This window comes from Lepeophtheirus salmonis, chromosome 6 (assembly GCF_016086655.4).
Source record: "Lepeophtheirus salmonis chromosome 6, UVic_Lsal_1.4, whole genome shotgun sequence".
Taxonomy (NCBI): Eukaryota; Metazoa; Arthropoda; class Copepoda; order Siphonostomatoida; family Caligidae; genus Lepeophtheirus; species Lepeophtheirus salmonis.
Genome location: NC_052136.2, coordinates 1861561 through 1878329, shown reverse-complemented (window position 1 = coordinate 1878329; position 16769 = coordinate 1861561). Strand labels below are relative to the sequence as shown.

The 16769-nt window shown below is 31.6% G+C and overlaps 1 protein-coding gene across 9 annotated transcripts in view; it reads left to right on the top strand.

The window, feature by feature from the left end:
* LOC121120127 (dedicator of cytokinesis protein 3) overlaps positions 1 to 16769 on the top strand; it is a 137761-nt gene that overhangs the window by 105769 nt on the left and 15223 nt on the right. For 5 of the 9 annotated variants that reach the window (XM_040714969.2, XM_040714967.2, XM_040714970.2 and 2 more), the window contains 2 exons: positions 3159 to 3244; positions 3380 to 3397. In XM_040714969.2, coding sequence (XP_040570903.1) covers positions 3159 to 3244; positions 3380 to 3397 — 104 coding nt within the window. The remainder of the gene's footprint in view (positions 1 to 3158; positions 3245 to 3379; positions 3398 to 16769) is intronic. The other 4 variants (XM_040714968.2, XM_071889243.1, XM_071889247.1 and 1 more) reach the window with 1 other exon arrangement.

The window sequence follows — 16769 nt, the reverse complement described above, 5'->3', positions numbered from 1 at the left end:
TGATTGTAAGGTTGTTGTTCCGTGCCCACGATAATATGTGAAAAAAGGTGTACTTCTTCAATTACCAAAATATGTTTGTTTTGCTACTTCTTGTTAGTTGAATTCAAGCACAACTGCATGTTTATCTATGTGTGCTGATATTATTACGGATAGTGGTGTTACTTCAAAAGAAAATCAGTTTTTTTTACAATAATGTTAAAATCATCGTCAGGGCTTCATGTGACGCCTCAAAGCTCAAGCTATTGGCGACAGCCTATGGAGAGACTCATGCTGCAACTATCTCCTGTCACAAAAAGACGGAGTCTCAAAACTAGTGCATCTGCATCGTCTTCCAGTAACAAATTTCGTCGTGCTCAATCCGAGCCTGACAAATACCGCCTTAATTCCATCAATTTCAGTAGGAAAATACCAGAAATGATTGCTCGTAATACAGAAGCAATTAATGGAGTTACTGTTTCGGCTGCAAATGATTCACACAACTCTGGATCTTTATCCAGTGTGTCCTCTACGTATTCATCCTGCTCTTCACATGTGTCTATTCATTCAGTAGGATTTGTTGCACCAGGGGATGGGTCCTCTATGAAGGCTGATATTCTTACTCTCCGAGTCCATGACATTTTTTTGGTAGTAGATGACAAAAAGAAGGGATAGGCTTTACAATTTCACTCAGACGTGATAGTTTCTCAGGTCCATCCGCAGAATTATATATATATATATTTCTTTTTAAATGTTCCTTTTTTGGGAAAAAATTAAAAATTATATTTTTCCGAAAAAAAAATTTAAAAATAATAAATATTCTGGGAAAAATTTCAAAAAGTAAATTTCAAAAAAATGTATATATATAACTCAAATTTCAAAAATCAACATCCATTAAAAAATCCTTAGTTATTCTCAGAAATTAAATTTTTGAAAAATAAATCAAAAAATCCAACGCTGTTTCAAATATAAAATTTTTTGTAGAAAAATATCTAAAACCAATAGCTATTTAGAGAAAATTAATTTTATGGAAAAAAAATTCCAAAATCTACTGCTACTCACAAATAATTAGAAAAATTAGATTTCGATTATAAATTTTTGTGAAAAAAAAATTTGAAAAATTAAATTAAATTTTCTAATATTCAATTATTAATTAAAAAGCAAAGCCCCTCCAGCCCACTCCAAATAGACACCCTTGTTTCTATCTCATTTATGTGGAGACCGAAAATTGAAATCAATGTATATGTTACGACTTTGTAAAAGTTGTAACTTAAATAAGCGGATTGTACAAATTAGATCTGCTACGTCCTATAACGCATTATTTAATTACATCGGGCATTTTAATTATTACCAACTAGTAAATGATACTATCGGTTTCATTTCGGTCTATTAAATCTACTTAGTTATTATTTGTTTACCTGCAAAGTAAGTGTGGGCATATGAACTTTATACTGTGGCACAAAATACTTATTAGCAAATAGGTATTTATATTTTTTTATAAGGCTAATGACGTATCGGTCCTAAGACTGATTTTCTTAATCAGTCTCCGCCTTTTCAGTCTTTTTTTTTATTGGTCCGATCTTTTCTAACATTATACAGTCTTAAGGATCGATAAATCGGTCTTTCAGTCCCAGCTATCTTTTTATCTTCCTCACACCTAGCTAGGATTGAAGAATATGAGAACTAAGAAAATAATGAATTATTAGCTATAAGGTATAATAATTAATAATACATTCTAGTCACACACCTCCTACTTTTCACTTCAGGTATATTTCCTCTCTTTAAAAGAGGTTATCAATTATTATGATGAAACTGTAGCGACTCAAATGACGTAGTTAGTAGTAAGAATGTAATTTCAGCTGTCGTAGTTTCCATGAAATACCGATAAGGTCCGGTCCTAGGACCGACTAATTTCATTAGGACTGCCGTCTTATTGGTTTATTTTTTTAAACCGATTTAACATTAAGTAAGATAAAATGACATCATTCATGTATCGAATATCTATATGACATTCAATTTTTGCATTATGCTTAACAGAAAACTCTAGATTTTTGATCTCATTTTTTGGACGGAACTTGTACACGACATAAACACAAAACATTACCCTTACATTTCTTAATGAGTCAAAGTGAGGTGATACTTCCCAGCGGAGTCATCCCCGGTTCAGGGATCGACTCCGAGTCCCTCTGTGATATTACATAAGAGATACATTTACAAACTCTTAAAGGTAATTGTACCTATTTGAACGATCCTAAAAATACTTACTCTCGCATCTTAAATATTGTTGATTCTATAGGCTTTTGCTATAAAAAGTTTCTTTTGAATAATAATAATAATAAAAAATAGCTCTTCCTTAGATAAATTGGGATCTTGTATTTGTTGTTTAAGACAATAAATTTCATAATTTGTTTTTGATAAGGTTGTAATTTTTTTTTATGCTTCCAAGAAACTGATTTTAAATTTTTGAAAAAAATTTAAAAGCTAGTATTTGTGGAAACTCAATTTTACTTTTTGTAATTGTAAATTTTTTACGAGAACCTAATTTAATACACTATAAAATATTCATCGCCGGGGAGTCATAGATTCTGTGGCACTTCTGTCACTGAAACTTTTTCATTTTTTTTTAATTATTCAAGAGTATGATAATGGGCCATGAGGTTGTTTACTTATCTTAATTTGTAAGCAAAAAGATTGAGAGTAGTGCTGTCTTGCGGCAAAATAATACAACTCTTTGAGTAATAACATTATTTAATAGCATTTATAAGTCGTTTACTAACATGGATGACGGTCTGAATAATTTATGCCACGCCATTTTGCAGATATAATTATAAAATTTCCCTACATCCTGAATTTGATCCATAACAAAGTGCTAAGTTTTTCTTCATGAGGACAATGGGGGACTACAGTCACCATGGATGCCCTGGGATAATATATCATTTTAGTTTGCTGATGTCCTATTTAATTTTGTTTTTAAAAATAACCCCTGTCCACAAAAAATGGGAACAAAAGAGAAACTATGACGTATTGGTAAAATTGTCAACTCTAACCATTAAAAAAATGAATGATTTATATTTTTAGAATATATATATTATGTATAATCATTATATAAGTGCACTTGTACTGATTTTTAATCGATGTATGTATGTATAATTAACCTATTGACTTTTTCTTTATATTTTCAGGTAGAGACTGAATTGATTGATAAATTGGATATTCTAGTCAGTGAAAATAAAGGAGACGAGGATTACAAGCAGTTATTCAATACAATGTAAGACGAAGCAACTTCTTTTACATACATACATTATATTAATACCTACTTCATATACCTTTATTTATTCAATGAACTACGGGAAAAGTTTCTATTTTATGTTATTTTATTTTACATGACTGTTCATTTTTAAAGGGATCATCTTAGTAATTCGTAAGTTATTATTAATATCATCATCATCTATGAATATTGTACATAAAAGTTAGTCTATATTCCTTTATATGTACCTATGTAAAACCAACATAAATTATGTCTTGAAACATACTTAAATCCTATCAATTAAATTTTATGTCTACAAATGTATGCAATATATGAATGTTGGATTCAAACTTACTCGAAAGGGGGAGGGGGGAGGGCACTCTACTTATCTAAAAGAGGTATATATTCAGTAATCTCTCTCTTGGGACCACAATATTTCCCCCTTCCCTATAGGTAAGATTGAGTTGCAGTGATTAGGTGAAAGTAGTAGATATTTAAGTACTAAAATCAGGGGTGTTTGTAGGGGGTGAGCTGGAGGGACTGTAGCCCCTCTCCAAATTAAGAAATTTTTGCTTTTTACTAGAAAATTTAATATTTGAATTTCTTTTTCAAAAAATTTAATTTTCCTGTAAACAGCTGTGGATTTTTTAATTTTTCTTACAAATAATTAATTAAATAAAAAAAATTAGTCTTCTTGAATAGGTAAGGATTTAGAAAATGCTTTTCGAAAAAATCTAATATTTCATATTTAAACTTTGAAATTCTTTTCCAAAAATTTTGATTAAATAATCAATTTTTTTCCAAAACAAATTTTAAATTTTGTATTTTTGTTTCAAAAACCAGCTCCCAACATAAAAAAAAAAATATAAATAGATAAAAAAAATTATCCTGCGGACGTCCCAGACAATTAATCCATCTTACTAGAAAATATACATATAATTAGTGTTATGTCGGTCCTCATATATTGGGTACAGTTCAGTCTTCTGACCAGTTCTATTCGTCCTTGGTGCCGGTCATTAAGACAGTCAGTACTAGAACTAATTAAAAAAAGAGGTTGAGTGTCGTCATCAAGGATCGAGCTTTATTAGTTTTTAAGCCTGAACTGAAAGGGATTGCAATCTTCTCTCCTAAATAAGGACCTATACAACACTACATATTATATGCTTATTTTGTTTCTCCAGGAGCGATTAGGTATCGAACTTACGCAAAATAATTTTTAGAAGAATGAAAAATGTATGCCATTTATGAGTGTTTAATTACCAGAGAGAGTTGCACCGATTAGGTAAAATTATACATTCTAGTACTACAATAAGGTTGTTTGACGTATTGAGTATACGTATACTTTAAAATCAAGATAAAGGAAACTTCTATTTTTCAGATGAAAAGTAGACTATATCCAGATTTTTCTTATATCTCAAGTATATAAGAAAACCACAATTTTTGGTTACTTATGTTCATAAGTAATTTTGAAACTCCCCATTCCAAGGCAACCAGTATTTGATAAGATCCTATTTTTGACAGATCATTGATGATTTGTAACTTGTATTTCAGCGAAAGTGTTTTTCGGACGGGACTCCAGTCTTCCGTTCTCAATAAAGACTGACACAACCTTACATATACTATAGATATTTTGATTCTGTAGGAGCGACCGGATGTTAAACTAACGCACATTGATTTTAGGTGAATTACTTCTCCCCAGCGCGTTGGTCATTATACTATGTCCCTCCATTATACAAGAATGTTCTAAGTATAAGTTTCTATTTATTAATGATAAATCATCCATAGTCACTCCAAAGGGCCCACAACAATAACAAAACTCTAAACACGGTTCTGTAAAATTGTCAATTTACTGAAAATAACTTTCACTCGCTCGAAATGGTTTTTTTTCTTGTTTTTTTTGAAAATTCGACTTAAGTTGAACTCAAATAATCAATAGTCTTGTATTAAAAGAGTACCAGGGTACTGACTCGTTAAAAATAGTACTATACTAAATTGATATTAGAATCGGTTCTTCTTGCCCCTTACGTCACTAGAAAATTGTCCTGTCCACTACTTAACCCCCTAAATTTGTGAACTAGAGTCATATATAAAGCTAAGCAATTTAATTATTTTTTTATAATTACGTCATCAAAATTTTGAGCTAGCTCCCCTTCCACAACCCAATCAAAAATCATGTAGACACCTCAATAAGTTCACGTGAATTACCCTTAATATGTTTCATCGAAAAATTATTTAAAAAATATCAAAATACCAACGCTAATTTTAGTAAATGGTACGAAAGTATTTGTATCCTGTCAAAACTAAATTTGAGTAATGATGAGTCAAATTTCTTGTGTCACTTAGAAGGGCAGTAAAAATACACATAATTTATTAATAAAAGAAGATTTGAATTAAACCCGAACTTGCATCCAACACTAATATATACCTACTATAATGATCATCTCAAAATATGATCCGATTTTCTTTACATTTTAACAAACATGGCTTCTTTTTTCATGGAAAAGTATATTTCATTAGTCTTTTTTAACTTATTCACAATTATTTAAAAAAATACTGATAGTAGTAATAGCTTCTACTACGAATATGTGGTACGTTAACACTAAGACAATCTTATACAAATATCAAGGGAATGAGAAGTTACCAATATATTTATCATTTCTTCATAAATTAATGTAATTGCCTTACTATTTAATTGACGTATTGATTCGGTCAATTATGGGGTTTATATCTAAATTTCTAGGATGGGTCGAGATACATAAATATGTTAAATGAAGTCTAGAGGAAGGTTGGGCCTAGTTTTCAGTGAAAGAGTCTCATAAAGGCATTTTTAAAGGGCTGCATTCAAAAAGCACATCTTTTAAAGTTATACTAAATAAAAAAAGACAAAGTAGAACATTTACAAGAAAAAATTTGATTCTTCACAATTGTTCTTTGTACAAATCATCAACAACTCTTATGTGTTTTTATCAGCTGTTGATTGTGTTACGCTTTACAAATAACAGATATATTTTTCTTAAAATGAAGTCGACAATCAAATATTGTAAGCTAATAATTATATTTACAAAAAAAAAAAAATAATAATAAAGTTGAATTAATATACAAAATTTTTAAACTATGCAGACCCATACCTACTGAGACGGGAAAATTTTCTAAATCCTCGTGAGTGTAAATCAAAAAGAAAAATATATGTTGCCACCTTTGATAGAAGGTATAAAATGTACTAAATAAGGTAGTGCTCTTTACTTGCAAATATGTTTGAATTTTCAAAATAGGGATAAATATTTTGTAAGAGTACTAATATCTTACAAATTACAAACATATAAATTTTGTTAACTGCATTCTCACGAAGATTTCAACAATTTTCAGAGTCATAGACTTATACCATTCAATCGAACCGTATTCATAAATAAACATGAACTCGCAAGCAATATTAATGAATACTAACTCATGAAAATAACCAATTACTCTCAAAGAGTTAGATAAAGATAAGATTTTTTACTTAGCATGCTCTTTATTAGGTTTCTGAATTGGTGATTCGTTGAACTCAAATTAATTGTTGTTAAGCTGTGATATTTCCCTACGATGAAATGAAGAATCACTCGCTAACAAAAAAAGGAATATATATACGAGCCCGGTTGTATGACCTTGACTTAAATTTAATGTCACTAAATATAAGTAGTCATAAAATAGGGCTTTGGTTAAATTTAAGTCAAGTTGGTGCAACTGGGCCACAGTGTATTATAATTATGAGCTTTTTATGTTTGCGTTTCTTTTCCAGTAATCAGTATTTTGATTGTAAATTTGTTGAATTCAAATCAGCTTTTATTAAACTGATTATTCTTCCCCCACACCTCCTTTTTCTGTCTTTTTTATTAGTCATATCTTTTTTTACCTTTCAACGGTTCGTAAGGATCAATAACTTGGTCTTCCAGTCCTAAAGTCATAGCCATCATTTTATTTTCTTCACTCCTATAATGGTGACATCATGTTGGTGATAGGCCGTTCGGCTTTTTTGACAAAAAGTTTTTTTGTTTTTATAAATGCCATATTTGACAACTAGTTAATTTTATACGACACAAAAAACTTTTTTTTTTAATTGTAGAGCTCAAATTTTTTAAAAGGGACTTCATTTGAACGAACATCCTTTTTTTATAAAGAAGTTGATTTTATTTTTTATAGAATTTTTTTAAAATTGATATACCTATAAAAATTCTACAAAAGTGGGCAGGGGGCGATTGCCCCTTGTTCCCTATGGTTCCGGCTCAACTGGCCCACTCCTAGTCTTCATTTCCCTCTGAGTTCACCTTTCAAAAAGGTGGAATCCATCATATTATTTTTCTTTATTAATTAGGAGTGGGAATTTTTGCTACCTCTGAGAGCAACTTAACCTGCAAAGGGTTAATTAGAATAATTTATTATTGGAAATGTAAAATAATTATTGTTGAAACGTACAAATGTAATCCAAACTCTCATAGTAGAGAAAAGTTGCTTGAGTTCATGTTGACAGACTACAAATTTGTTTTACTTCCCAAAGGTACATATATTATTTTACATACAATGTGCTTACGTACAAATATACTTAATAGCTCTTAGGTAATTGATGGGTGGTAGGAATGATGATTAATTATTTAGTGCATCGAATGCTGACGCTGTGTTATTTAACTGCTAATAAATTACATTGTGATTAAAAAGAGTGATGTTTAGATTGGAATAGTTTGCTTAATTTACTTATTCACTTTATTCATATGAGAAGAAGGGTTTGGGATTTTTGGCAATGGGCTCTTTGAATGTAAATTTATTTATTTATTGAATAACTGAAGCGAAAAACAAGTTTTCTTTTATCTTGCAATTTAATCAAATTTAATTTTGATTGAGTTTCTTGTATTCCCTTTTGTTATATGTATACAAATTGTCATATTTGTAAATAAATTGAAAAACTTTTTATGGAGTATATTTCCATATTTCATTCTGCATTATTAAATACAATATATTTACAATCTACCTATTTACATTTAAGTGTTCAATAGATTCTTTATTATATTATTGAACAAAAGATAGGTAGACATACATACAAATGCTTATTATTTTTTGGAACTATGGAAAATTCGAGACTATAGATTCGTATCTCAACTTACTTTTCGTTAGTACTGTATAAAATATATCCTGCTGGCAATATAAAACAGGGGCGTCCACAGGATTATATTTTGGGGAGGGCTTGGTTTTTGGATTTTTTTTTTTCGAACAAAAATTTTCAAATATTAAATGTTTTGAAAAAATTCAAAAATTTACAGCTATTCAGATAAAATTTCAAAAATCCATATATATTATCAAAAAATTCTAAAATCCACAGCTGTTCACAAAAAAAATTCAAAAATCTATAACTATTATCATAAAATTATATTTTTTAGAAAATAAATTCAAAAATTACATTTCAAAAACAACAAAAAATACCCTATTTTTTTGTAGAAAAATTTCAAAAATCCATAGATATTTACAGAAAATTAAATTTGAAGTGAAAAAAAATTGAAAAATTTATATTATAGTGTTTCAAACAAAAATTCAAATATTAAATTTTCTAATAAAAAGGAAAAATTTCTTTATTTTGGGGGAAGGAGCTACAGCCCTTCTAGCCCAATCCCTGTAGACTTCCCTGTAAAACTAACAAAAAATAATAGCAGTAATTTTGATAATTTGAAGAATGTATTGGAGGAGAGCAGCTTAGCTGTCATGGTGTTCCATTAGATTAGCTCCAATTCGCCATGAGAGGAAAGAAATAAAGGGTGATTCAAAACGAGGGGTTTTTGGATTGCATAAATAAAGCACATAAAATTATTATGGTCAAAACTTTATTATGAACCGAAAAAACAATCCTTTACAATTATTTCTAGAAAATAATCCCCTTCATATGTTGGCCGCAACTGGTCTTTAAATGGTCCATTCTTTTGCGCCAATTTTCGATGACCTGTTCGAGCATTGTGACCGGAATCTCACGAATAACTCGCTCAATATTTGCTTCCAATGCTTCAATCGTCGCTGGTTTATCCACATAGACTTTTGCTTTTACGTAGCCCCAAACAAAAAAGTCCAAAGGTGTGATTCACCGGTGCAAAACGTGAAATTAATTGCTCACCAAAATGATGTCCCGATAAGTCCATTGTTACGGGCGCTGTGTGGCAAGTGGCACCGTCTTGTTGGAACCAAATATCGTGGAGACCATGTGCTTCAATTTGAGGTACCAAAAAGTATGTTACCATGGCGCGATAACGTGTTGGCTACACTCTTGGCTACGGCCGCAATATTTTCTACGCTGCAAGCTGTATGTGGCCTACCAGACATCCTACGGAACATCCCAGCAAGTTGCTGCCCCTTCAAATTTTTAGATTATTCTGCGAATTGTGGTTTCTGAAGGTCGATTATGTGGACAATAAGTTGGGCGTAATTTGTGAAAAACTACTTTCACAGAACGCTGATTTTCATAGTACAATTGAACAATTTGTATACGCCACGTATAGCTTTCCATGAAGAATTGTAAAACAATACTGAGTAAAAATGAAATTTACAGAACTTGCGCGCGCCTATCAAAAAATCCCTACTGGAAAAAGCCGCTTGTTTTGAATCCCCCTTTAGATACAAATCCCAATTCATATATAGCAAGGACATAAGTATAGGCTGGAATTAATCCGATGTCTAACCTCAATTCTACTGCAAGTTCAAAAAGAACTTATTATTGTGTCAGCCCATATATAAGACTGCCACTGCAGCCTATTGAGTTCCGTCCTGCATATCAGTCCTACAACAAAGCAAGTTCCGTCATTGATGATGTCACTCCGCTTTATATCTTCTTTTTTTAATCTGTTCTAGTAATGACAGTCAGAAGGACCGGTCCTAAGATTGGACTGGACCAAATAAATCCGTACTTACACAACAGTATAGCTGTCATGACATTTTATTAGGGACAGGAAATCCACAAAAATTTAACTATATATATATAAATAAATACAGTAAGGGCATAGGGGGGAATTACTTTGATGTCAATCCTCAATTCTACTCTGAGTCAGACAAACACTTAAAATTAAAACTCCTGAGCAAACCCTCATCCTTACTCTACTCCATACTTACATCTTTCCTCCTCAAGAATGAAATAATGAAATATAATCATGTAAATCTTATGTATTTTTTAGCTGGCCCTTTATGTTTTTTTGGAATTGGAAATTTGAATTATGAATTTCCTTTACTGAACTTCCTCTCCTACTAAATTCAATTATATTCAAAACCTGATTAAATATTCGTGTGTGCTCTGTTAAGACGGAGAGTAGTAACCTTGAGGATTTGAATTATAATTGTATAGTCTTGTAAGACTCAGAGTATAATTGAAGATCGACATCCCCAATGTCCTCGTTTATTTCCTTCTCTCCCTCCTCCCTCATGACAGCTGATTATAGGTGATCTAATGAAAAGTAATGACGGCTAAGACGATCTCCAAAACATTCTTCAAATTGCCTATTTATTTACAAACTGCATAACGATTGTTTTTGATCATATATGGACACTTGCGATACCTTGTTTAATGAGAGACTCACAAAAAAACTTGCATCGTTCTTTGTTTGTTAAATAACTTTGTTTGTTTGTGTGTTCTTTAATATACTCTCCCAAAAAATAATTCAAAATTTCATGAGTATAATATGGATTTGAATATTAATTGTAATTATGACTATTCGTTAATTGTATCAGTGTTTTCAGGTCAGGTCAGGTGTTTGCCACAGGCACGGGGCCTGTGGCAAACAGGACAGGTCTTAGCTATTGTGGGCTCCTTTGCGAAACTGATTGCGCGAGATCTAAATCCCAATCTGGATAGGAATAGAGATATTTTAAATTGATAATTTAAAAAAAAGTATTTTACTTATTATAAAGAAAAATGCGGACCTCTTTCTATTTTTTCAAATGACCTTTTAAGATATTTTTTTTTTTTCTATAATATTTTTTTAATTTTATAAGAACAAGGAAGCCTTTTTGTAGACTTTATAAATAAATGATATGAATACATTTAATGGCGGTTTTTTAGAAAAAAATATTTCATTCTCTAACGACATTTTTGTAAAACATATTTAATTTATCAAGCACGTGATCTATTGGAAGTGTGGATCCCACTGCGACCGTTGCGGCCTGAGGCAAGTGTCCTGATGTCAAAGATAAATGTGAAGAATCCTTTTAATTATTTTTCTAAACTTTTCTTTTAAGAACATACCTTCATATCTTGTTTTTTATAAGAACTTTTTTGTACGGGACCCCTATTTTATACAAAAATACGAAGCCCTCTCAGTTTGTGAAAATGAGGAGTCCTTTTCTATTTAGTTTTAATATTTTTAATACGGGGAAGTCCAGATAAATTGGAAAAATATTTAAAGACTTATAACGAACGAACTAGATGGGATAAAACCATAAATATTCTAATATTTAATGCTGTATTTATTGATATTCAATGATTCATAATGAGATCCGCCTTTCTTAATACCTTCGGCTACACGTTATCGTAAGCTTTGGAAGGCCTGGGCAACCTGTACGTATTGTACTTTGTCATTGTACTAGTTCTTGTTTTGCACTTTTAATTTACATTCACTGGATGGATGGAACAGCCTAAGGAAGAAATTACAACTTCTAACAAAACAGTGCATACTGGCTAATGAGGACTTATGATGTCTTGGCCACAACATGTCCGCACTTTTTGGCCTGCAATCAACCTGTATCATCAGGCATGTGCAAAGTATCATACGTCTGTGGAGGCCCAATTAGTCTGTGGTACAATTGCAAACCTGGATCCGTATGAGGTAGCCTGGGCCTTCCAAACGCTGTATTTCCGAAGTTATCATGAGGGGGAAAAACAAATTATCATACTAACAGAAAAGGGAGAACGTATATTGAATATGAATTCAAAAAGGGAATTAAGAAGAGGATTAAGTGGTTGCCTTAGTATTTATCTTCATTATGGTTGAAGGGGGAATATAATTCCAATTATTATTTTGTCTATCCACAAGTTTTTCTAAATTCTAGAGTTCTTTAAAGCTTTGATAAAATATATGTATAATACGCGTACGTCCTCGTAGTCTCGACATATAATATAAAATAATGATATTGACGCATTGAACTTAAATTATTTTTAGGTCATAAAAAATTTGCTAGACATCCTCATACACTGCTTGAAGTTTTATGGTTCTCTTTAACATGTTCTCACGTGCGATTTTTTCGCATTATATTTCATATAATATAATGTTTTCAAATACTATTATGTATTATTTCGATTAATCTTATTGTATTTTTATGGTATTTTGTTTGCAATAATTGTAGTTATTTAATTTTTGTAGTTTGAATTTAGTCAAATATGTATCATAGTCAAAATATTACACAAATTCCAGGTATGGAAAAATGTCTCGCCATTTTTGTGACGTCGCTTTAATAAGTTCGAATTTTCAAAAGAATTAAGGAACGAATTTTCAAAAGAATTAAGGAACTGTAGTTTAATTTGATTTTTATTACTCGTAACTTGTAAATCACTACCAAAAAATGTTTTGAACTTCAACAATAGTTCATCAAGAACAATCCAGGGTGGTCTAGATAAATCGGGGTAAGATAACAAATAACAATGCCAGGTAAAACCCATTTTTACAGAAAATTATTTCCTTTCTAAATGTAAGATACAATAGGCAGTGATTACCAGCCTTTTTATTACTCCAGAACCCCTAGGCGGTTCTTTAAAGGAGGTAACATCTTATTTTGGACAAATATTTGGGTCTAGGATTTTATTTCAAATTCTTTTTGCCCTTTTATTTTTTAGAAAATACAAAGGATAAGAGAAATATAAGGTTAGTCCATCATATAATCGGATTTGCTAGAATTTTCAATTTGATGTATCGTATCAACTGCCGAGCAAGACAAGCAGATTCTGACTAAACACGCAACCATTCATATGACGGCACTATTGCTAGAATTTTCAATTTGATGGATCGTACCGACTGCGGGGTAAGACCACCACATTTTGACAAAAACACAGAAACACTCATACACTGTGACGTCAATAGTATAAAGCGTGGTGGAAATCCAACATGAGTTGTACACGCTATAAACCTTGGAAAACACAACAAACCTAAGTATCTCGAAAAAATTATCTTGAAATCAGTGAGGATGAGTTCGAATCCAAGTCTCTCATACACCGGGCTTAGAAAAAGTAATGAAACCTTCTAAAAATAAAGTTCTGAATAGGTGTTGGTGATTAAATCTTAAGTTTCCGGTTATTTTTGAATAGCTTAGATTCTAAGCCTTTGATTGGTGTACATGTTGTTAACAAAAATACTGTATATGTCGCGATGGAATCAAGAAGATCCATCATAGGCAATTTAATCCACGCCGGGAGGACCTACTCTGACATTATGAAGTCCTTAAACGCCAGCAACGTCACAGTCTGTCGGGTTAGAAATCGTTTGGCTGATGGGGATAACCTTAAGGACAAACCCAAGAGTGGAAGACCCACCAAAATAAATCCTGAAGACATCATGGGGCCTTTAAGGTCAACCCAACGACGAAGATGTCAGAGTACGCCAAAAAGAAGAAGGTGCATCGGTATACTGTGGGCAAGGCCATCCGAAAGGCTGGAGCAAGGTCGCTTAGAAGAATTGAGATGTCATTCCTGTCCCAACGTCAAAAAGAACTCCATCTTGAGTAATGTCAACATCTCTTGAATGATCTGAAGCACAAAAGCAACCGGGGGATTTTTTTTCTCTGATGAAAATATATTTACCGTTGACTTTGTCTACAACAAGCAAAAAGATGGTATTCTTTGATAAGGCTGACAACAGCATCAGAACAGTCACCAAGACCAAACATCCGTCCTATGTTATGATGTTGGAGGCTGGAGTATCAAGTGGAGAAAAAATACCTCCAATTTGGTTTCCTGTTGGATACCGATTTCCTGCGGCCGACTACTTGATGACCTTGAAGGAAAATGAAGTCCCATAGATAACCATGATCAAGTACAACAAGACCACTTACGTATTTCAGAAGCACGGTGCTCCTCCTCATACTGCTAATATTGTACAAGTGTGGATGGGTAGCAACATGAACTTCTGGGCCAAGAAGCTTTGGACCCCTCAGAGCCCAGATCTGAATCTACGGGATTACTCCATTTGGAAGCAAATTGAGAAGAAGGCCTGCATAGTCCGCCACCCAAATATCGATGCCCTGAAGACCTCCGTTAACCATCATTGGAGGATCATGAAAATGACTACGTTGTCAATGTGGGCAAGGGGTTCCGGAGGCAGTTGAAGGCTGTCATAGAGACTGATGCTGGCCATATTCATAATTAATGTGCATTGTTATTATAAAATAAAAAGTTTTAGGTATTACATCAGCCTGATCTATTATGAGTATTATAATGACTGCTTAGAGGCAAGCCTTAGTACTTTTTTTTCACCCAATATGTATATTTACCAATGACGGGATTAATAAGTTGCACGATCACTGAATTAAGACCTTTGTTGATATCCGCTGTTAATCTTTAATTTATTTTTTTTGAATGAATTACTGAAATAGAGGAGAGAATTTTCTACATTTAAAATAGCATTAGTACAGGGGAAATATCATAATTATATTTAAATTTGTATATAATTATTTTATTATAGATATTATATACTTCAGAAGGAGAAGTTACACCTCGACGATATATTATATAATGAACAAAAAAGGAGAAAGAACACTTGCTTCAATCTTTTTTCCTTTTTTAATTGCTAAACTTTGTTTTTTTTCTTTACTAAATTCCCCCTTCTTTCAATATACTTAATTAGTTTGGGGGAATATGAAAGTGGAGCGATCTTTATAGACAGAGTGTTATGTAGATTGCCAACAGACATTTTCAATATTTTTTTATGGGAACCTTTATTCAGCATTTTTACAGCCCTAATTTATTGATAGAATTACTATTATTGTTACTACACGTCCTTGCCTTCATTGTATCTTCCAACATTTCCTCCACAAAGAATGAGAAAAATGGCCAAAATCAGTTGGCAGTTAGTCTATGGAATTATTATTTTATAGTTATTGGAAACTGTTCAAAACTTCAGAGCACTATTAGGAAGAAAGGAACAGAATCAATGACTGCTGACAACAAAATACACCGTACATTATTATATAAGTGTATTAATGCCGTTACTACGACGTTTTAATCTATGGAATTGATAGTTTTAATTTGTTTCCCTGGCGGCCTGGCTCAACTTTAGGGGTCAATGAGTAAATATTGCCCACTTAATTTTCTTTTTTTTTTATAAATAGAAATAACAAGGTAACTATATATAGGGTGAGTCGATAAGAGATTTGGTGACGTCACAGAGGTGCAAATTTAGAAGAAAATTTGTTAAAACTTGGATTATTCGATAAAGTATAGTATTTCATTTTCTCATCGGGGAATACTAATAGTGTAAATTATTACCCTCTGACGATTACGGTACTAAAATTATTTAAAAAAAATAAGGCATAAGTTGTTTTTAATCAAAAATAGGTCAGAACATAAAATTTGAAATAAATACACATTCAAAATAGTGGATATCTGATGGATTTGTAGAGATTGCCACAGCACAAATACGCCTAGTAGACATAATTATTGGAATAATACGAGTTAACACTGAACACTAGTCGGTTACACTGAATTTGGCTCCGTTGGGACGTCATCAAAAAAGTTGTCCGGCTAACGTCAACCAAACTGCGTTGCAAGTTTCTTATCGACACATCTTATTTATTGTCACACTGAGAAATGATGTGGATCTAGTGCTTTTAAATACAAACAATATTTTAATCGTGTTTTTTTTTTTGGTTTTTTTACATAAAAGTAAAAATTCAATAATTGTTGGAAATTGTTCAGAAGTAGAAATATTTTTAGTTGAGAACTAAATTAGTATGCATTTTTGTGTTACTAAGGTATCTTATCTATTATAACATTGCAGTGATTTTGGGTGTTACATATTTATAAAAAAAATTGCAAATTCATATTTGAACATTATAATATTCTATATTTAATTAGCTTTTTTATTATTCTACTTTTGTCTCTAGCTTTATGAAAAATAATTGCACTTTCGATTCTTTATATATAATTAAGGATAAATCATTAATTAATACGGTTAAAAAATTAAATTAACTAACAATTTATATTCAATTGAAGGTTATTAAAATTATGTATCATTCCAAAAAAAATATAAAAAATCTATATAGATTTATCATCATGATTTATTGATTAAATTATGATAAGATTTGACATTGACCTGATTTTTTCGAACTTGTGTATTTCAAATATATCCATTATTATAACCAATTGAAATACAGCCACTATCCTCGTAGTTATTTACCATCAAGGTCTTCATAGCATTAGCAATGAAGTACATATAGTAATGATGTTCAATAGATATCCAATAGGGACTGTCGAACGTTCAGCACGTCTTGTCACCTGATGCTAGGCGCTAGTATCGGGGTAAAAACTCATAAGATTTAAACCAATAATTAGAATTGAAAA